The 15,964-nt window shown below is 42.8% G+C and overlaps 1 protein-coding gene across 1 annotated transcript in view; it reads right to left on the reverse strand.

The window, feature by feature from the left end:
* Positions 1-230: 230 nt before the first annotated feature.
* The window catches only part of LOC115472459 (kinesin-like protein KIF14), a 37,074-nt gene continuing 21,340 nt past the window's right edge, over positions 231-15,964 (reverse strand). The window contains exons 4-5 of the mRNA XM_030206749.1: positions 11,127-11,219; positions 231-287 (exon numbers count right to left, since the gene is read on the reverse strand). Of these exons, the coding sequence (XP_030062609.1) occupies positions 231-287; positions 11,127-11,219 (150 nt within the window). The remainder of the gene's footprint in view (positions 288-11,126; positions 11,220-15,964) is intronic.

Genomic DNA, 15,964 nt, shown 5'->3' on the forward strand with positions numbered 1-15,964 from the left:
AGAGGAGTTTCCGGCAGCACATGACCACATATAGGGAGGCAAAAGTTTGCTCTCTATCTCCACCTGCTGGTAGATGGACACAACCCACCAGTCTATGGATTGATCAGCTTGATGATATGGAACTTGAATTTCTTCTTTATTTAGTTTTATGGAGGGGGGAGTTAGCCTAGATTAACTTTACTGAACAGAAAGTAGAAATTTACAATGTTCAGATTCTGAAATAAAACACCTTACACTGACAGCTCCTCAACATAAGGTCCATAGGTTGGATGTTCTCTTACTCTGAGCTGTTGAAAAGAAGAAAAACAAAAAAAAACAATTGTGACACTAAATTCTGGCTTGAATCGTTTAAAACATTTAGACAACACCTTACCACAACCAGCGCTCAAGGCATGAAAACAGTAAAAATCTATAATTCATTTCTACACAGTGATGATAAACTGGCTGTGCATACAAGTTGCACCAGTTTTCAAATGGAGAATATGAACACACTTTCTTAAAGACTACCCTTTAGAAAATATATGCACATATTCACACGATTTTTGGTATATACATAATGTCCAGTTTTATTTTTATGGGATTTTTTTTTTATAAAGAAACTACATTAGTCCAAACACCACCCTAACTCTTCCCTTCAAAAATGCCTCCACCCATGTTAGATAAGTTTATGCACATACAATCCTTATAGAAATAACTGCATACACCTCAGGAAGTTTTAGAAAAAGCCATTTCAGGCACTAAAACACCATTTTACCTGCAGATATGCCTTTAAAAAAAAAAACATTGCCAACAAACATAAGAGGTGGTCAATCAGAGCATACACAATGTAATAAAACCATGTCTTTACATCTTCATTGCCTTCTCACTACAGGATTATCCCCAGGGGAGCTAAAGGATAAGTTTGGACAGGCTGCTAGAAGGGAGGAGATTGTACTATCCCTATAGACTCAGATGATGTAGTGAGTAGGGAAATGAATAAAAGAAAGACGACAATGTGTTTATTATGGGAACCAGGAACAAAAAAAGGACGAGGGAACAGAACCAGACAATAGAAAGAGAACACAAAAATCCTCTTACCTCAGAAATGAGCAGCTGCCATAAATTCCATGCAGCAGGCAAGCTTACAGAGGAGGGGTCTGGATACTTAGGGGATGGTCAGTTGCTGTGCAACCTCTAGCAGCAAATAGCTTTCAACTTGGGAGGGACCAGAATGCCTAAGAATCCTGGAAGTTGCGGTACATAGCCCTGTCCTCCAATCCAGGAGCAGAAAGGTTAAACCAATCTGAACCAAATCGGAGTCAAGCTAGGTAGACCTCTGGAAGCCTAGGTGCCATGCTTGGCTTATTTTTTTTAAAAAAAACCCTGTTCCTTAGAGAAGGCAGCAGGAGGACTGGCTCATTTTACTTCCATAGATTTAACTGAGGTGGTTTCAGCTGGTGATTAAGGAGGAATGCACTCCACTGCAGTGCTCCTCATTACACATAGTATATTTATTAGCAAGCAAACATTAGAATTAATATGAAATGTTTGAATCCTTCAGTCATATTCACTTACAAGTCTCTCTCAAGTTGTATCACAAAAGTATTTGCATTCTTACCACCCAATCTGGGTATTGGGCAGAGCACCTTAATACCCATTTACCTGCATGATTTTGAAAATGGCACATGTTTTGCCCAAGTCTTTAATTTCTCTCTGGAAGGGAACAAATGTCAAATAACACCACACACTAAAAGCTATTTGTGCAAGAGACAACAGTAATTTACCTAATCAATAAATTAAGGGCTTTTTGGCATGATACTGGTGCAGTCACATCAAGTAAGGGAACATTAATGCCCTGGAATGAAAAATGTGTACAAATACACACTAAGGAAAAAATGCTTCTGCCAAATATCCTGTTCCCTCTCCTCCAAGGGAAAAAAAAATTACCCCCAGTGGGGAAGTGATGTTACTTACTGGAAACTTGCCTAACCAAGCGAATTCTTTAGACTATCTTCAGTGGCTGCAACCTGAACCAAGGTTCCATCCTCATTCTTCTGATCTTTCCGCTGCTTTTGACACTGTCCATCACAGCATACTTCTCGATACCCTGTCCTCACTTGGATTCCAGGGCTCTGTCCTTTCCTGGTTCTCTTCCTACCTCTCCCTCCGCACCTTTAGTGTTCACTCTGGTGGATCCTCTTCTACTTCTATCCCTCTGCCTGTCGGCGTACCTCAGGGATCTGTTCTTGGTCCCCTCCTCTTTTCTACATCTTCCCTTGGTTCATTAATCTCATCCCATGGCTTTTCCTACCATCTCTATGCTGATGACTCCCAAATCTACCTTTCCACCCTGATATCTCACCTTGCATCCAAACCAAAGTTTCAGCGTGCTTGTCTGACATTGCTGTCTGGATGTCTCAACGCCACCTGTAATTAAATATGACCAAAACCGAGCTTCTCATTTTCCCCCCCCAACCCACCTCCCCGCTCCCCCCGTTTTCTATTTCTGTTGATGGCTCTCTCATTCTCCCTGTCTCCTCAGCTCGAAACCTTGGGGTCATCTTTGACTCTTCTCTCTCCTTCTCTGCTCATATCCAGCAGATTGCCAAGACCTGTCGTTTCTTTCTTTACAACATCCGTAAAATCCGCCCCTTTCTTTCCGAGCACTCTACCAAAACCCTCATCCACACCCTTGTCACCTCTCGTTTAGACTACTGCAATCTGCTTCTTGCTGGCCTCCCACTTAGTCACCTCTCCCCTCTCCAGTCGGTTCAAAACTCTGCTGCCTGTCTCATCTTCCGCCAGGGTCGTTTTACTCATACTACCCCTCTCCTCAAGACCCTTCACTGGCTCCCTATCCGTTTTCGCATCCTGTTCAAACTTCTTCTACTAACCTATAAATGTACTCACTCTGCTGCTCCCCAGTATCTCCCACACTCGTCCTTCCCTACACCCCTTCCCGTGCACTCCGCTCCATGGATAAATCCTTCTTATCTGTTCCCTTCTCCACTACTGCCAACTCCAGACTTCGCGCCTTCTGTCGCTGCACCCTACGCCTGGAATAAACTTCCTGAGCCCCTACGTCTTGCCCCATCCTTGGCCACCTTTAAATCTAGACTGAAAGCCCACCTCTTTAACATTGCTTTTGACTCGTAACCACTTGTAACCACTCGCCTCCACCTACCCTCCTCTTCCTTCCCAATCACATTAATTGATTTGATTTGCTTACTTTATTTATTTTTTGTCTATTAGATTGTAAGCTCTTTGAGCAGGGACTGTCTTTCTTCTATGTTTGTGCAGCGCTGCGTACGCCTTGTAGCGCTATAGAAATGAAATAGTAGTAGTAGTAGTTAGATGGTAAAAAAACCTTCCAGCCCTAATTTGAGGATGACTACCCAAGGAAGTTAGATACTGAGTAGCGGCTCCTCACAGGGAAAACATTCCAAAATGACAGAGACTGAATAGCAGTAATGACAGCAGATCTAGCCTCATGAGATAAGGTAACCATTTTCTAAGGGAAGAGATGCTGGACTCATTCAAAGAGCTGCAATGGAATCTGGGGGTTGTGATTGTTGAACTGAGAGGAGCCTTAGAATAAGATTGGCCACAGAGTACTGGAAGCTGAAGGGTGACTCAAGGATTAGGAAGAAGTGAATAGAGAACTGGAAAGAAGAAATTAAGGCCTAGAGAGAAAAAGTAAGAGCTGACTGAGACGTCAGAAGATACTGAAACTCAGCCTAAGACAGCTGAGTTTGAGAACATAAGGAGGTCATGGTCCAGAGATCCAGACCCATTTTGAGCACTACCACCACCAAAACAGAACACCCCCACCTTCCCCCACCCATTATTAAAGGAGAGAATTTGGGAAATGTACCAAGCAACACTGTGGCATGCTTTCATGACCATTCAGCTAAAGATCCGATCATGTTTAACGTCTAATTCCTGGGGCGGATGCTATGGAACATGTACAAAGTAAATATATGCTGACCTTCAGCAAATGGGGGCAGCTAAAAGACGTCATTGAAACTAATGAAAGAAAACATTTGCTACATGCGGGCTTTTCCTTTTGTTTTCTTGTTTTAAAAATCAATAAAAATCATCAGAGTGCAATCCTGGTGTCAAAAGAGGTTGAGATTTTGTGTAGAAGAAACTCCAAATATAAGCAATATGCCTGGGAGAAAAGATCAGTGCAGAGACTCTGAAGAATCACTAAGGACAGCATATATCTCACTATGAAGGAGCTGAACTGGGGGGTTGGGGTCATGAATGGACTTGGAACTAAACATTTTCTAGGGATTGGGTTTAACTTGCATATGGGGGCTCTATGTCTGAGAAATGACAGGAGTTGTGTGAGTGGGGGCTTTAGGAACAGATTTAAGCAAGTTTGAGGCACCTCAAATCCTGTTTGATATTGTATGATGCTAATCAATAGGAGAAAATGAGTGGGTCACGGGAGGGGTTGCTCTTGCCTCTGGGGGAAGACATTTTTAGATGGGTATGTATCAGACTTCAGTTGAGGGTAGATGTTGGGGGGGGAGGAAGAAATGTGGTTAGAGTGGTCTGTGAGGCATGTGGTATAAGAATGGAGGCATGGAAGTGGTTAAGGTGCAAAATGAAGTAAAAGACTGGACAATATTTAAAAAATGACCAAGGAATTGCCTAATTTTATTTCCCTGAATTTAAAAGGCCTCAAAAATAATAATAAATGTTGTGGCGAGAAGCAGCTTCTAGGAGACTTATTTACAGAGCTGTGGAGTCCGGAGCCAGTAAAAATGTACTGATTCTTATTCAAAATAAAGCTTGCATTATAATACATAGTAAATTTATCATTTTATACTCTTGTTCAGGTTCTTTGCTCAAACTTCAAATATATTTTGTAGTCTATTAGTCCTAATTTTGTACATAAAAAAAATAACCTATGTTATACATTTCTCTTAGAATTATTATACATAGTAGGAATCAGAGTTGGGGGTCGGACAGTAGAAAAATTGAGGAACCAGAAGGTTTGGTGTACTGACTCCACAGCACTACTTATTTATTGCCCAACATGGAAAACTTATTTACCCATCCTTTTTGAAGTCACTACTACTACTACTCAACATTTCTAGAGCGCTACTAGGGTTACGCAGCGCTGTACAGTTTACCAAAAAAGGACCGTCCCTGCTCAAAGGAGCTTACAATCTAATGGACGAAATGTCAAGTTGGGGCAGTCGAGATTTCTTGAATAGAGGTATAGTGGTTAGGTGCCGAAGGCGACATTGAAGAGGTGGGCTTTGAGTAAGGATTTGAAGATGGGCAGGGAGGGGGCCTGGGTATGGGCTCAGGGAGTTTATTCCAAGCATGGGGTGAGGCGAGGCAGAAAGGGCGGAGCCTGGAGTTGGCGGTGGTGGAGAAAAGTACTGAAAGGAGGGATTTGTCTTGAGAGCGGAGGTTACGGGTAGGAACATAAGGGGAGATGAGGGTAGAGAGGTAAGGAGGGCTGCAGATCGAGTGCATTTGTTTTTAGTAGGAGAAGCTTGAACTGTATACGGTACCTGATCGGAAGCCAGTGAAGTGATTTGAGGAGAGGGGAGATGTGAGTATATCGGTCCAAGCGGAAGATAAGACGTGCAGCAGAGTTCTGAACGGACTGAAGGGGGTATAGATGGCAAAGTGGGAGGCCAGTGAGGAGTAGCTTGCAGTAGTCGAGGCGAGAGGTAATGAGAGAGTGGATGAGAGTTCGGGTGGTGTGCTCAGAGAGGAAAGGGCGAATTTTGCTAATGTTATAGAGCAGCGATGGCGAACCTATGGCACGCGTGCCAGAGAGGGCACGCAGAGCCCTCTCCTTTGGCATGCGCGCCGTCGGTCCGCTCCGCCCACTCTCCCTCCCTCCGAGTACCAGGCCGCCCACCCTCACTCCCTCTTCCAAACCGCGGAAGCCCCAGGCCGCCCGCCCGCCCTCCCTCCCTCCCAGCACCTCCCAGCACCAGCGCTCGCCCTCCTTCCCTCCCAGCACCTCCCAGTACCAGCGCTCGCCCTCCTCCTCCGAAATTGAAAAGGCGTCGGAAGCTACAGCAAAATGCGGCATGGTCTTCGCTCGGCGCGCCTTTGCTTCACTTCTGTCTCTCAAGCTCTGATCCCGCCCATGGGCTGGATATGCGCAGAGAAGGAGAGGGAGGAGTTGAAGATGACTCCGAGGTTGCGGGCAGATGAGACGGGGACGATGAGGGTGTTATCAACTGAGAGAGTGGAGGGAGAGGAGAAGACAGTGTATAGCAAGAATAAGTCAAACATAAGCAATAGACAGTTACAGTGATGTACTCTAAAGCTAATAGATAATGGAAAAGAAGGGAGAAGTGAGAATGCTGTTTACTAAATACCTATGTTATTATTATTATTTCTACAGTTTTTGTAATCCGCCTATATCTATACAGTTAAAGGACAAATCACAGTTGGTAAACAGCTGGACTAGATCGTTCAGGAATAACATGAGAATAGAGCAACTAGAGGCATGTCTATTATGGAGGGGTCTTCATGACGATAGTTAGATAGGCCTGCCTTACTGAATAAGGAGGATTTGAGGAGTTTTCTGAACATGGCGGATAGTGTATGCCTGATTTCAGAAAATCAGGGAGTTGGTTGGCTAGTTGGAACAGAGAGATTCAAGTGTTTGGTTGATTTTAGGTACTTGTACATTGGAAATTTGAGGTGGAATAAGTTACGAGTATATACCTAGATGATCTCTGTGTAGGAATATTAGGTTTAATGTGTACTCAGGTGCTTCCCCATTGAGAATATTGTAGGTGGTGATACCCAGTTTAAACTGTATTCTCTCCCTAACTGGTAACCAGTGGAGCTTGGAAAAATATGGTTGAGGTTATTCTAAGCGTGTATTCCAAGATTAGTCTGACTACCGAGTTCTGTACGAGCTGCAGACGGTGAAGTACCGATTTGGAAGATATGGCTAGCGCTACAATGCAGTAATCCAGTTTGGGGAGAATTAATGACGGGACCAAAAGCGGAAAGTTTCTAGGGTGAAATTTTTCGATTGTCCTCGGTTTTCTCAGGGTGATGGATTGTTTATTATCAACTGGGTGTGGTTCTGCATGAATAGTAGATGATCCACCTCTACTCCTAGAATTTTGAATGGAGGTCCAAGGAGAAATTGTTTCCATCCGGGTGTCAGACTTGGTGCATCTAGGGTCTGTTTTGGGACTAACCATACAAGCTTGGATTTTCTCTTGTCCAGATTTCTAATACGCTGATACAGGTCTGATGAGATCAGTGGTGTCTGACCATAGTTGGGAGACAGGATATTCACAGTGATGTTGTCTGCATAGATAAAGTGTTTTATCCTAGCAAGATCGAGGGTGGTACCTAGGACTGTAAAAGTAGGTTAAGAGGGAGGGAGAGAGTGAGAAACCTGGGGGACCACGCTGGGAGGGCTCCATTTGTCAGAAAGCACTTCATCCTTTTTGACTAGGTCGTAGCAGTTTGTTAGAAAACCATGGAACCGCGATAAGACTGAGCCTTGAATGCCAAAATGATTCAGAATTTGGATGATCAGCTCAAAATCTACTAGGTCGAAGGCACTGCTCAAGTCAAATTGCATAACAATTGTGCATTGTCTTTTGCAGAGTACCTCTTTAGTGCTTTGACATCAGGGTTGTTACCATGGTTTTGGTTCTGTAGTTTTTCCTGAAGCTCGATTGGGAAGGGTGTAAAATGTCAAATTTTTGGAAATAGCGGTCGACTTTTTCAGTCACATAGTCCTCCATACTATTAAATAGAGGTATGGACTCGATTGGGTGGTAGTTACTTAAGCACATAAGCACCGCCATACTGGGAAAAGACCAAGGGTCCATCAAGCCCAGCATCCTGTCTCCGACAGTGGCCAATCCAGGCTTCAAGAACCCGGCAAAACCGGAAAAAAAAAGAAAAAAATTAATAACGTTCAATGGACTTTTCCTTCAGGAATCTGTCCAAACCCCCCCTTAAACTCTGTAAGGCCAGCTGCTGTCACTACATTCTCCGGTAACGAGTTCCAGCGTCCAACTACACGCTGAGTAAAGAAAAACTTTCTACTTTTTTTTAAATATACCATATTCTAGCTTCATCTTGAGTCCCCTGGTTCTATTATTGTTTGAAAGTGTAAACAAATGCTTCACATCTGTCCACTCTACTCCGCTCATTATCTTGTAGACTTCTATCATATCACCCCTCAGCCGCCTTTTCTCCAAGCTGAAAAGCCCTAACCGTCTTAGCCTTTCCTCATAGGGAAGTCGTCCCATCCCTTTTATCATTTATCATCACCCTTCTCTGCACCTTCTCCAATTCCTTTATACCTTTTTTTGAGATGCGGCGACCAGAATTGGACACAATATTCGAGGTGCAGTCGCACCATGGAGCGATACAACAGCATTATAACATCCTCGTGTTTGTTTTCCATCCCTTTCCTAATAATATTCAACATTCTGTGTGCTTTCTTAGCTGCTGCAGCACACTGAGCAGAAGTTTTCAATGTCTTATCAATGATGACTCCCAGATCCCTTTCTAGGTCTGTGACTCCTAACGCAGAACCTTGCATGACATAGCTGTAATTCGGGTTCCTCTTACCCACATGCATCACTTTGTACTTGTCAACATTGAACTTCATCTGCCACTTTCAACGCCCAATCTCGCGAGGTCCTCCTGTAATCTTTCACACTCCTCCTGCGACTTGACGACCCTGAATAATTTTGTGTCATATGCGAATTTAATTACCTCACTAGTTACTCCCATCTCAAGGTTATTTATAAATGTTAAAAAGCAGCGGTCCCAGCACAGACCCCGGCGGGACCCCACTAACTACCCTTGTCCATTGAGAATACTGACCATTCAATCCACTCTCTGCCTCCTATCTTTCAACCAGTTCTTAATCCATAGTAATACCCTACCTCCGATCCCATGACTTTCCTGTTTCTTCTGGAGTCTTTCATGAGGGACTTTATCAAACGCCTTTTGAAAATCCAGATACACAATATCCACCGGCTCCCCATTGTCCACAAGTTTGTTCACCCCCTCAAAAAAAATGCAGTAGATTGGTGAGGCAAGACTTCCCTTCACTAAATCCGTGCTGACTTTGTCTCATCAGCCCATGTTTTTGTATGTGCTCTGTAATTTTATTCTTAATAGCCTCTACCATTTTGCCCGGTCCAGACGTCAGACTCACTGGTCTATAATTTCCTGGATCCCCTCTGGAACCTTTTTTAAAAGTCGTCGTAACATTGGCTACCCTCCAGTCTTCCGGTACCACACCTGATTTTAGGGATAGTTTGCATATTACTAACAGTAGCTCTACAAGTTCATTTTTCAGTTCTATTAATACTCTGGGATGAATACCATCTGGTCCTGGTGATTTACTACTCTTCAGTTGCAGAACTGACCCATTACATCCTCCAAGTTTACAGAGAATTCGTTTAGTTTCTCTGACTCGCCTGCTTCAAATACGCTTTCCGGCACCGATGTCCCTCCCAAATCCTCCTCGGTGAAGACCGAAGCAAAGAATTCATTTAATTTCTCCGCTACGGCTTTGTCTTCCCTGATCGCCTCTTTAACACCATTTTCGTCCAGCGGCCCAACCGATTCTTTAGCCGGCTTCCTGCTTTTCATGCATCTAAAAAAATGTTTACTATGTATTTTCGCTTCTAATGCTAACTTTTTTTTTTCCAAAGGCCTTTTTTGCCCTCCTTATCTCCGCTTTGCATTTGGCTCGGCATTTCTTATGTTTTATCTTATTATTTTCAGTTGGTTCTCTTCTCCACTTTCTGAAGGATTGTTTTTTGGCTATAATGGCTTCCTTTACCTTACTGTTTAGGTACGCCGGCTGACGTTTGGTCTTTTTTCTTCTTTTTCTAATACGCGGAATATATTTGTCCTGTACCTCTGTACGCCTGATGCCAGTTTTTTTACCCTGTGAGCTGCACCTTTCATTCTTTTTTTAACTGTTTTTTGTTTTCATTTTGTCATAATCACCTTTTCTAAAGTTAAACGCTAGTGTATTCGATTTCCTAAGTTCACTTACTTCAATGCCAATATCAAAACTGATCACATTATAATCACTGTTATCAAGTGGCCCTCGCACCGTTACCCCCTGCACAAGATCATGAGCTCCACAAAGGACTAGTATTTTTCCTTCTCTGGTCGGCTCCTGGACCAGCTGTTCCATGAAGCTGTCCTTGATTTCATCAAGAAATTTTATCTCCCTGGCGTGTACAGATGTTACATTAACCCAGTCTATATACGGATAATTGAAATCACCCATTATTACTACATTGCCCATTTTATTCGCTTCCCTAATTTCCTTTGACATTGCTGCGTCCGTCTGCTCGTCCTGGCCAGGCGGACGGTAGTACACTCCTATCACCATTTTTTTTCCCTTTTCACGTGGAATTTCGATCCACAAGGATTCCAATAGTGGACATGCTCAGTTTTATTTTTTTGGTATAGGTGAGAGGAAAATTGCCGGAGCACAAATGAAAGTTCAGCCACTGGGCGAGGGCAGCAAAGAATGTTGTGGAAGCTAGCTTGATTAAATGGGTGGGCAAATATCTGTACAAAAGGTTAATTTAGCGTATTTTGTGAAGAGGCGTTTCACCTCAGGGAGTTGTATCTCATCAAACTGGGACCAGATTCTGTCGGCTGGTGTAGAAACGGGGGAAGTGGTGAGTCACAGCTAGAATTTGAGAAGTTGAGTTGGTTTCTGTCTGGATCTTGGATTGGAAGTAGGTGGCTAGGTCTGTTGTAGATGGGGAAGTTTTATCCCCGGTGCTTACTAGGTGGTAACATTAGTCAGTTGATCAAGTAGAGAGAATAATTACCTGTCATTCAGTTTATCATTTGCAGTGTCTAGATTTGCCAAACAAAATTTAGCCGCTACCAAATATTCAGTACTTCCTGAGACATAGCTCAAGTTTAGTTAGACAACCTTAATGGTATTGAAGGGCTGTCATAAAATGAACCAGATCTTTCTCTCTCAACTTCACTTATGTATAATCAGCAGTACCAACATGCCACTGAATATCTGGAAAAAGATATCCAGTTAACACTACTACAACACTAAATATTGGTCTCAAATAAAAAAATTAAAAAAAACACACACATACAGCATCCAAAAGACATACTCTTACCGGTTGCTTCTTTTGACCATCTTTAGATACAAGAAGATCATGAATTTTCTCATTGTAAACTTCAAAATAGCTCATTTCAAGATGATGCGATATCTAGTTTAAAAAATATATATATATTATGATTATCTTTCTCCTCTGCCTTCAAAAGGTTTAATGTCAACTACATATATCAAAGCATAAAGCCTCTTTCTCATATCAAGACTGCGGCAATAAATTTACAGCCTAGTGGCCTAGTGGTTAGGGTGGTGGACTTTGGTCCTGGGGAACTAAGGAACTGAGTTTGATTCCCACTTCAGGCACAGGCAGCTCCTTGTGACTCTGGGCAAGTCACTTAACCCTCCATTGCCCCATGTAAGCCGCATTGAGCCTGCCATGAGTGGGAAAGCGCGGGATACAAATGTAACAAAATAAAAATAAAATATGGTACCAGCTCATTTAAATATTATTGAAATGGTTGCCCATGGAATTTTGGAGGGATAAAATCCACATGAAATCAGACTTATTTTCAAAACTTAACTACACTGTTGAGATGTAGTTAAGTTGCATCAAACAACTGGGTATTGCACAAATATTCCACAGAAATTTTGCCACTGCAAATCACTAATGAACTGATTTGCATTACTCTTCAGTTTTAGTAATTTTGCAAGTTTATGTAAACCTGTGAATATATAAAGGAGAAATTAAGTCTTACCTGCTAATTTGCATTCCTTTAGTCTAAACCTGCCCAGACTGATGGGTTATGTACTCCTGCCAACAGGTGGAGATTTAGAATTCTAGAATTTTCAATGAGCTGATAACTGCCCTGTACAGTCCCTTTTTCTTCTGCTCAGACACCCTTCTTTGAACTATGCTTATATATTTTTTAATATTCAACAACCAGTAACATTGATTAAAATGAAAACCACACTTCATAAGGTTCTTCTTGTAGACAACCACATCTGCTACCCTCCACTGCACCAAGATTCCTAAAACAGCTACCAGAAGCCATACTAGGCGGGTTCTGAGCCAGTCTGGAGGAACTAAAGGAAAGCAAATTAGCAAGTAAGACCTAATGTCTTTTTCCTTACCACCCCTCTAGACCAGCCCAGACTTATGGGAAGTACCAAAGCAGTGACCTCTAGGGGTGGGGTCCTCCAAATCCTGCAGATAAAACTTGTGCTCCAAAAGATATATCTCGTCTAGCTTGGACATCCAGACGATAATGTTGAACAAGGGAAAAGAGCGATGACCAGATAGCTCCCCTACAAATTTCCAGAAGCGGAACTAACAAGCTCTCCACCCATGAAGCTGCCTGACCTCTAGTGGAATTGAGCTTTCAGACCTTCTGGGGCAGGCCATCCGTGCAAGATATAGGCTGAAGCAATAGATGCCTCCACAGAAAGGCGGTATATCAAGTCCCATTTCCCTTTAATCCACCTAGCAATAGTGGCCTTGGACACCGCCTCACCCTTCTTGTGCCCTCCAATTAAAATGCAAGGAAAGTCCAAATGCCAGAATACCTCGGTTCTACTCAAGTATGCTGTCAACACTAACATTCAGCTGATTGCTTTTTATTCCTCTGATCCTTGGGCCTCTCCCAACACATGCAATGCTATAAATTGGTTGAGAAAAAGAACCATAACTACCTTTGGGAAAACAGAAGGCACTGGCCAAAGAACCACTTTGCCCCTGAAAAACATCAGAAAGGCTTCCTGCACGGTAACACCTGTAATTCCGAAATCCAAGGAGCTGATGAGATAGTGAGCAGAAACACTGTGTTCAAGGTAACATCCTTAAGCATACTCCCCACCAAGGGTTCAGAGTGCCTTTTAAGGGGACTCCAAAAAGGCCTCGACAGTGACCATGTAAATACCAAGGTGTACCCCTTGAAGATGACTTCGAGAACCCACTGGGTCCAAGGTATTCTGGACCCACCTCTGATGAAAACCTTGTAACCAAGCTCCCACAGCCACTGGAGGATGAGCCTCTAACACATTTATTGGGCCCCATAGGCCTATGCCGTAGAACCAGATCTCTGTCTTTGGAAAAAAAAAAACTACCGTACTGACTGCCATAGACTATCAGAGCAATAATGTTGCCCCTCCCTAAAGCTACCTCTGCCTGAAACCCTTTACCAGTAAGCTTCAGCCTATTCTCCAGCAATAGAGAGATCTTAGTTTCCAAGACTCTTCTCCAATTTATCAAACTTTTCACCAGAGTTCTCATAAAGGGAAACCTGCTCAGATTCGATTTCAAACAGACATCCAACCAGGCACACAGTCATAAGGACCTTCAAGCTCCCACAATGAGCACCATGGACTTGGCTGAAGCCCGAAGCAAATCAGAGTGCGCCTGCCAAAGAGGATGATCTGATCTTAATTTTAGTAGTTTTCTAGCCCACCAGCGACCAGTCACACTATCTAAACCAAACGAAAACAAATTCTAGTCACTAGACCTCTGTAAAACGCCACCTGAATTGCCAAAGTCGACATATCAAAACACTGTTTTAGCAAAGACTCCATTCTACAGTCTTCAGCATCCATCAGAGATGTATCCCCATCCACAGGGACATGGTCTTCTTAGTGACTGCAGAAACTACAGCATCTACCGTAGGAGATCTTAAGGTTTGTCTATCCTGTGCCAGAATCAGCTGCAGTCTAATCATGTGCATCTGGTTGATTAGCCAGTGCTCACAAAGGAGTGGATCTGTGGTGTGCAACATGGGGCTGCTTTAGCTCGTAGTTGGTAGGCACATATGCTTTGAGATATGGGAAGACTTGCCAGTGTGTAACAGATCTAGTTAGACCATGTTCAATTAGGATATGGTCTACAGGTATTGAAGCTCTGTCCAGAAAGAGGAAGAACCAGTGGTAGTTGATAAATGTATTACAGGATACAGTGAGAAGAAGGTATGAGTCAGTGTAGGTTAAGTACTTGACACCACATGGGGAAAAAAGTCCATTTGACATTCTTGTTATTAATTTATTGGGATTTATTAATCACCTCTATAAAGAGATTCACCCAAGGCAGCATACGACACAGCCCGCAATTTTGTTTACAGTATAAAATGTGTGCGCACTACTTTGAGGTATACAGTTCGTAAAGGTTACGCCCATAAACTAAGTCTGATGAGGCAAGACTAGAAAGTAGAATCAAGAGGTTGTATGGTGAAAGAATGCTTGAGAGCGCAAAAGGTTTGTGATATTAACCTAGTGAATTTGGAACTTGGTTTGTGAAATTTGGCTACTGAATACAGGTAAAAGAAACAGAGAATATTCCTCCTGAGGAGTTAAGATGAAATAGAAAACTAAATGAAAAAATTATTGGGTTGAAATAAATCCCCACTGGAGAAAAAGTAGGGTGGGTTGAAGAAGGATTTGGATTACAAAACAAATATAAATGGGTGGTGTTTTAAGGCCTTGAGACTGATGAGCCTTTATAAAAAGTTCTTTAAGGGTTTGAACTTCTAGTATTAGAGGGGTCCAAAAAATATATATGAACCTGGGGAACTAAGGTCTCTAGAGTGATGAAGTGCATCAAGCTGAAGTGATGGAATTATACGCACTATCTATAGATGATAAGATTAGGTCACTCTCAGGTCTATTGCCTTTTTTGTTGTTGGAAAGATACATATGACATGAGGGAACCGACTGACTTTGGTGTCCATGTCATTTATGATGTTGCATAATGATTTGCCAGAACAGACTATGAACAAACATTGCAAGGTAAACTTTAGTGACCCCAACTTGTTGTACCATGGGAAAAGATTTTGAAGGAAAGTTCTGTGGAACCCTAGCATATGAAGGGAAGTGAACATGCCCTTGATGCTGCTGTGGAGTATATGAAAAACCTCAGTGTGTTTTTCTCCTGGCAGGACCACTGCGTCTGATGCAACAGAAAGGATTTAGTGGGCTTATGAATGCCTTTTAACAAAGGATCAACTTGTGAGGTTCTGCCGTGGTGGAATCTTACTCAAATTTCAAAAGCAAAGATACTTGTGCTATAAGTTCCTGCAGCTCATCTCTATGAAATTAGAGACCACTGAGGAGTCCTCAACTGGAGGCAGATCCTCCATCTAGGCTTCTTCCCCAGAAAACCAGGGCTATGGAGTCAGTACACCAAACCTCCGACTGTTATTAGATATATCCAGAACAAAAAATTTAAAGCCTATCATCTTTATCCTGGATCTGACAGATTAAGATGATAAATTCACCATAAATTATAATGTTGTAATTTTTTATTTGAAGCTGAAGTCGAAGTTTGTACATTTTTACCAACTCCACTCAAAATTGGTTCCAACTCCAACACCACAGCCTTGCAGAAAACTCAAAATCGAGGATCCTCACCCAGAGCTTGATCCTCCTCAGACAGAGAGCCAGAGTCCAGAAACTTCTTTCCCATTCTCAATGCTACCATTTGGGTGCAGTAGAATGCCCCCCCCCCCCCAAAAAAAAAAAAGCTTTCAAGCTCAAGTACTGGCTGTTCTCCAGCTTTCTTCATACAAAAGCCCTTATACATAGCTAGAATAAATGTAGGAGGGAAAATAAAAATCACCCCCACTTCCTCTCCCTGCTCGACACACCTAAGAAGGAATACTGCTACCAGCTGCAGGCGCTGATCCTGGGATGATGAGGAATCCAAAATGGTGGTGGTTTCCACCACCGCCAAAATCATGTCAGAATATCTAACACTCGCAGAATCCAGCTCCTCATGGGTCTCCTGTCCTGGAAAGGAACCCAAAGCTGCTCCTGCAGGCTGCCTTAATACTTGTACAATCTTGCCGCTGACAATTGCAGAGCCTGTCGGTGCTCAGGCTCCACCTGGCTCATATACTTCCAAAGGAAGAAAGAAAAAAAAGT

Source organism: Microcaecilia unicolor, chromosome 6 (assembly GCF_901765095.1).
Source record: "Microcaecilia unicolor chromosome 6, aMicUni1.1, whole genome shotgun sequence".
Classification (NCBI taxonomy): Eukaryota; Metazoa; Chordata; class Amphibia; order Gymnophiona; family Siphonopidae; genus Microcaecilia; species Microcaecilia unicolor.